We start from the raw sequence: 6,314 nt of genomic DNA on the forward strand, positions 1-6,314 counted from the left end.
CTATGTAGGAATAAGAATCCATTCCTATAAATAAAAGGGCTTTAAAGGAAAAAAATCGTATAAGAATCATATCCTATAGAATTCCTATGAAATTCCTACAAACAAAAGAAGTCCTAAGACATTACACAAATGCTTGTATCCAATATTTAGATTTCAGTAACCTCTAAGACATTGAATGCATAGCCAAGAGAGGTGCAATAAATAGCACTCACTCTCATTCTTCTCCTCACGCCACCACTCCAACAACTTCTTTTGAGCACTTAGCCATGGCGTTCAGCGGCACCCAGATGCTCGCCGCCTTCACCCTGGGCATTCTCCTCATGGCCTTCTGTAAGTTCACATAACAGATTCTATCGCATCGCAATCCCATGCAATTTAAAATCAAATTGATGAAAAATTTGCTAATTTAATCTTCTGGGGCACACTCTAATTGTATATCACATGCAGGTGTGGAGGCTCAGGTATGCATGTCCCGTAGCAAGTCGTACAAAGGCCCTTGCAAGAAACTGCGCTGCACCAAGGCTTGTCACAAAGAGCACTTCAAGGGTGGGTTTTGCTCCAGTAAAAAGTCGATCGTTGACGATGAGCTCAACGAAGACGACGGCGAGAACGGCTTTCAAAAACCGCCTAGAAAAAAGTTTTGCATTTGTACATCCTCATGCAGCCAAGCCCCACCACCACCGTCGGAACCTCATGTGCCGGAGCCGCCCGAAGTGCCAGTGCCTGGGCCACCGCCGAGGGCCGGCCATATTTATTGAGTGAGTAAATGGTGGTATGTATGAACCTGAGGTGCCGAGGAAAGAGAGGAAACAATCATTGCTTAATTTGTACACATGCATGATTGATTGCATGGGAGTGATAATAATAATAATCTGAAGTGATCAACAGTAAACACGAGTGTCTCTGCCATGGATTAATAATTCTGAGACGAGGAAGCAAACACTTGGTTGCCCGTGCTCGTCCACCCCGCCCAACAGAAGGTAGTGGGTTGTCTGTTGGTGGTATCTATGCGCACGCGACACACTTCTCCGTGTTAGACTGTATATACGTAGTTTTATATAGGTCTTGTATTGTATCTTTTGGTATATCAATATAATGAGATAGGCACTCCCTATTTTAAGGTGTCGAGCCAGTTTCCCAAACCCTATGTTTTACATGGTATCAGATTAGGTTACGATGTCTTCCGCTGCACCACCTCCCGCCGCCGCCGCGCCGATCTCGACCGCCGCCACCGCGCCGGCCCTCGCCCCGATGTCGCCCTTCATGGCCTCCCGCCCCCTCGCGACGACATACGGTGCCGTGCCGCCGCCGCCCACTTCCCCGCAGGCTTCGGGGTCTCCGGACGCTCCAATCGTCCCGACCGAGCCCGCGGCGCTGCCAGCCCCTGGCGGCCCTCCTCCGCCGAGTCCGCACCCGTGGTGCGGTGCTCCCGCGCCATCCTATGGTGCGCCCCCGCCGCCGTCATCCTTCTGGCCGGGGTCGGCCTATGCTGAGCCGTCGCCGCAACCCTACACGGCCGTGCCGCATCCGCCGCCACCGCACCACTACTACCAGGCGCCGCCGCCGTCCTATGGGGGCGCGGCCTCCTCGCCGTACGGTGCCCCTGCAGCGCCCGGCCAAGGTGCTTCGGCTGCTGCGGGTGCTGGCCCCTACGCCGCGCCGGGCACCTACGGTCCTCCTGCAGTGCCCGGGCACGATGCTTTGGCTGCCGCCTCTGCCGGGTCCTACTCCTCCCCTGGCGCCTATGCGATGGTCCCTCGTCCAGAGATGGCCCTGTCCATGGATCCCTATGCCCCACTGGCGCAGGCGTACACTGCTCAAACCGCGGCGCCGCCGACGTTTTATTTCTCGCACCTGCTGCCGGTGAAGCTCGCGCCGGACAACTACCTGTCATGGCGTGCTCAGGTCTTGCCTCTACTCCGCAGCCGCTACTTGGAGGGCTACGTCGACGGATCCATCCCGTGTCCACCCTCTCACCATCCGGCATATCACACGTGGGTGGCGCAGGGTCAGGCTATTCTCTCTGCTATCCAGTCTTCGCTCACGCCGAGTGTTTCGTCGATGGTCATCTTCGCCGCTACGTCCAGGGAGGCATGGGCGGCCCTCCACACTAGTTTCGCCTCTCAGTCTTAGGCGCGTGCGCACTCTATACGCACCGAGCTGGGTGAGACCAAGCTTGGCGATCTCAGCATCACGGAGTACTTCAACAAGATGACGAGCCTCGCCGACACCTTGGCCTCTGTTGGTCACCCGCTTCAGGACGAGGACTTCACCACTTTTGTGCTTAACGGGCTTGATGATGATTATGACAATCGCACAGAGAACGTCCATGGTCGAGAGGATACGCTCCCGCTCGTGAGCTCTATGCGCGCCTCCTTGGGCGTGAGCAGCGCATCAAGGCGCGCCGTGTTTCCCCCAGCTTCGCCTCCGCCAACACCGCGACACGCGGAAAACCTCAGAAGCCGGCCGCATCAGGTGGCAAACCACCTGCTTCCTCGTCGCAGGCCTCGCGGGGCAACGCGCCGACCATCACTGGAGGGAGTCGACCAGTTGCTTGCTGTTCTAGTTGTGGTGCTCCTCAGGCTTGTCAGCTTTGTAGCATCGATCTTCACCTCGCCTCTCGCTGCAACAGACGCTAAAAGCAAGACTTCCTTGGCCTTGGTAACAATGGAAAAGGGAATGATAAGCAGACTGCAGCTGCCGTGACGGGGCACGAGCACGGGCGCACCCAGTCCTACTCTCTTGATCCGACGTGGTATATGGATACAGGAGCGACGAATCATCTCACCAGTGAGATGGGCAGGCTCTCCACTCAGGAACCATATCGTGGACATTATCAGGTGCACACCGCCAACGGAGCAGGTATGCGCATCTCCCATGTTGGTCAGGCATCACTTCTTGCACACAATTTTCGCAAACTGCATCTTTCCAATGTCCTTTGAGTTCCCTCTGCTACGAGTAGTTTGTTGTCTATTCCTCAACTTACTCGTGATAACAATGTCCTTGCTGAGTTTCACCCTTTTCGTTTCTTTATCAAGGATCGGGACACGAGGGCCGTCTGCTTAGTGGTCGTCTTCGCCATGGCTTATATGCACTTGACGCACCACCTGCATCTCCTAAGTCGTCTTCTCCTCAGGTGTTCAGTGGTGTTCGTGTGTCGCCTACGCACTGGCATGCGTGCCTTGGTCACCCTGCTGCTCCTATAGTTAGTCATGTGCTGCATCGCCATGAACTACCAGTTGTATCCAATAAAAGTGCTGAAACTATCTGTGATGCCTGTGAGCAGGGCAAGAGTCACCAACTACCTTTTTCAGAGTCTAGTCGTGTTGTGAAACATCCTCTTGATCTTGTGTTTTCTGATGTATGGGGTCATGCCCAAACGTCTGTTAGTGGTCACAACTATTATGTCAGTTTCATTGATGCTTACAGTCGGTTTACTTGGCTATATTTATCAAGCGTAAATCTGATATGTTTGATGTTTTTATTCAGTTCCAAGCACATGTTGAGCGTCTCCTTAAGCACAAAATTATTCATGTTCAATCCGACTAGGGGGGGGGGGTGAATATCACAACCTCAACTCGTTTTTCAACAAGCTTGGGATCTCGCATCGCGTATCTTGTCCTCATACACCTCAGCAAAACGGCATCGCTGAACGTAAGCATCGTCATCTTGTAGAGACTGGACTTACTTTACTAGCTCATGCCTCCGTCCCGTTTCGGTTCTGGAGTGATGCTTTTTCCACCGCCTGTTTCTTGATAAATAGGGTTCCCTCACGACTACTAAAAATGAAAACCCCTCTTGAACTCTTGCTCAATGATATCCTAGACTACACGTTTCTCAAAGTCTTTGGGTGCGCGTGTTGGCCGCACTTGCGGCCGTACAACAAGCGTAAGTTAGAGTTTCGGTCTAAGAAGTGTGTCTTTCTTGGGTACAGTTCTCTCCATAAAGGGTACAAGTGTCTTCATGTTCCCACCAATCGTGTCTACATTTCTCGTGACGTTGTGTTTGATGAGAATGTGTTCCCATTTCGTGCTCTTCCGAACCACTCTACCATTAGTTTACCACCTGTGCACTCCGCTACACCTTCGCCTGATCAATTTATGGATGTTGCAAATGCTCCTGTGTTGCTTCCTAACCATGCTGCAGGTATTGGACATGGTGCCCATCTTGAACTCCTGGATGATGAGGCTATGAACAACACTCATGATGGTCATGATGATCCGGTGCATGGCCTATGCATGGCGGGTCGTGCCCGCCAGCCCGATGCATCCACAGCCGACCCGCGGGCGTCGGCAGCGCCCGCCTCGCCCGCACCGCCGCCAGGCTCTCCCGCCTCGTCGCCCGGCTCACCTGGCTTGCCCGCCACGCCGCAGGCGTCGCCCTTGCCTGGCCCAGGGGCAGGTGGCCCAACAACCGCTGGCCCAACGGCCACGGCAGCTACACCGGCCAGCCCCGCCTCGGTCACCTCGGATCCTCGCGAGCCGGCCTTGTCGTCGGCTGGGCTCGGCAGCCCCGTCTCGGCCACGTCGTCCGGCGCTGAGTCTGATGACTCTGGCTCCTCCAGCCCCGGATCAGTCTCACCTTCGTCTCCTGTGGCAAGCCCCGTGTTGCCGGCGCTGCCTGCTGTGGTCTCTCATCGACCACACACACGCAGCTGGTCTAGTGTTTTTTGCCCCAAGGAACGCACAAACGGGACTGTGGCGTGGCTTGCCGCATGTGTTGCTCATGCTGCTGCGGATCCGACGGCTGAGCCACGTCATTTTCAGGCCGCATTGGGTATCCCTCACTGGCGTGCTGCGATGGAGCAGGAATTTCAGGCTTTGCTGAAAAATGGCACTTGGCAACTTGTTCCTCCGGTTTCTGGTCTCAACATCATTGACTCCAAGTGGGTGTTTAAAGTAAAACGACATGCAGATGGTTCGATTGAGCGCTATAAGGCACGGCTAGTTGCCAAGGGTTTCAAGCAGAGGTATGGTCTTGATTATATAGACATGTTCAGTCCAGTTATAAAGCCTACTACTATTCGTATACTGTTGTCTCTTGCTGTTACTCGTGGTTGGTCTCTTCGTCAGCTTGACGTACAAAATGCCTTCCTCCATGGAGTTCTTGAGGAAGAGGTTTATATGCGTCAACCACCAGGCTTTGTTGATCCTACACGTCCGCATCATCTCTGACGTCTGGTCAAGGCGTTGTATGGACTTAAACAGGCGCCCCGTGCGTGGCATGCACGCCTTGGTTCTGTTCTCCGGGCTCTTGGGTTTATTCCCTCCACTGCTGACACATCACTGTTCCTCCTTCAGCGTCCTGAGGTGACGATGTATCTATTGGTTTATGTTGATGATATCATCCTTGTCAGTTCTTCTGATGCTGTTGCTGATTGCCTTGTGTCCGCATTGAGTGAGGAGTTTGCTGTCAAGGACTTGGGTGCTCTTCATTACTTCCTTGGTTTGGAGGTATCACGGTCCTCTACTGGGTTGAATCTGACTCAGAAAAAGTATTCTATGGATTTGTTGCGCCGTGCTGGGATGCTCAAATGCAAACATGCTATCATTCCGATGTCTGTGACTGATCGGTTGTCTGCCCTTGATGGAGATCTTCTTTCTGCTGATGACGCCACTGAGTATCACAGTCTTGTTGGTGGTCTGCAATATCTCACTATCACCAGGCCTGATGTCTCTTATGCAGTCAACCGTGTGTGCCAGTATCTTCATGCACCTCGTACCACTCATCTCTCGGTAGTTAAGCGCATCTTGCGATATGTCTCTTCCACTGTTTCGTATGGCCTGCTTCTTCAGTCTGCACCGTCTTGTGAACTTTCGGCTTTCTCTAATGCGGATTGGGCTGGAAGTCCTGATGATCGGCGATCCACGGGGGGATATGCAGTGTTCGTTGGTCCTAACTTGATCGCCTGGAATGCTCGCAAGCAAGCCACCGTGTCTCGTAGCAGTACTGAAGCTGAGTATAAAGCAGTTGCTGATGCTACCGCTGAGATCATATGGGTACAGTCCTTATTGCGGGAGTTGAGAATCTCTCCAGGTCATCCTCCAGTTCTGTGGTGTGATAACATTGGTGCTACATACCTTTCATCTAATCCGGTGTTTCATGCTAGGACGAAACACATTGAGGTTGACTATCATTTTGTTCGGGAACGTGTTGCACAGAGACTACTTTGTATCAAGTTCATCTCCTCAAAAGATCAACTTGCTGACATCTTCACGAAGCCTCTTCCACAAACACAGTTTGTAGGCTGTAGGCGCAATCTTAACTTACTTTGTACTTCAGGCTATAGTTAAGATTGAGGGAGGGTGTTAGAC

General features: G+C 52.9%; 1 protein-coding gene across 1 annotated transcript; it reads left to right on the forward strand.

Moving 5' to 3' along the window:
* Positions 1 to 246: 246 nt before the first annotated feature.
* LOC125549091 (defensin SD2-like) lies at positions 247 to 872 on the forward strand. The gene is made up of 2 exons (XM_048712580.1): positions 247 to 330; positions 448 to 872. The coding sequence occupies exons 1-2, from the start codon at positions 267 to 269 to the stop codon at positions 756 to 758; spliced, it is 375 nt and encodes a 124-aa protein (XP_048568537.1). The 5' UTR covers positions 247 to 266; the 3' UTR covers positions 759 to 872.
* Positions 873 to 6,314: the final 5,442 nt, after the last annotated feature.

Source organism: Triticum urartu, chromosome 3 (genome assembly GCF_003073215.2).
Source record: "Triticum urartu cultivar G1812 chromosome 3, Tu2.1, whole genome shotgun sequence".
NCBI classification, from domain to species: domain Eukaryota; kingdom Viridiplantae; phylum Streptophyta; class Magnoliopsida; order Poales; family Poaceae; genus Triticum; species Triticum urartu.

Bases quoted from the DNA above. Each gene is read 5' to 3' on its own strand.
- LOC125549091 (XM_048712580.1), top strand. From the start codon at position 267: ATGGCGTTCAGCGGCACCCAGATGCTCGCCGCCTTCACCCTGGGCATT. The intron at 331-447 runs GTAAGTTCACAT...TATCACATGCAG, and splicing joins CATTCTCCTCATGGCCTTCT to GTGTGGAGGCTCAGGTATGC.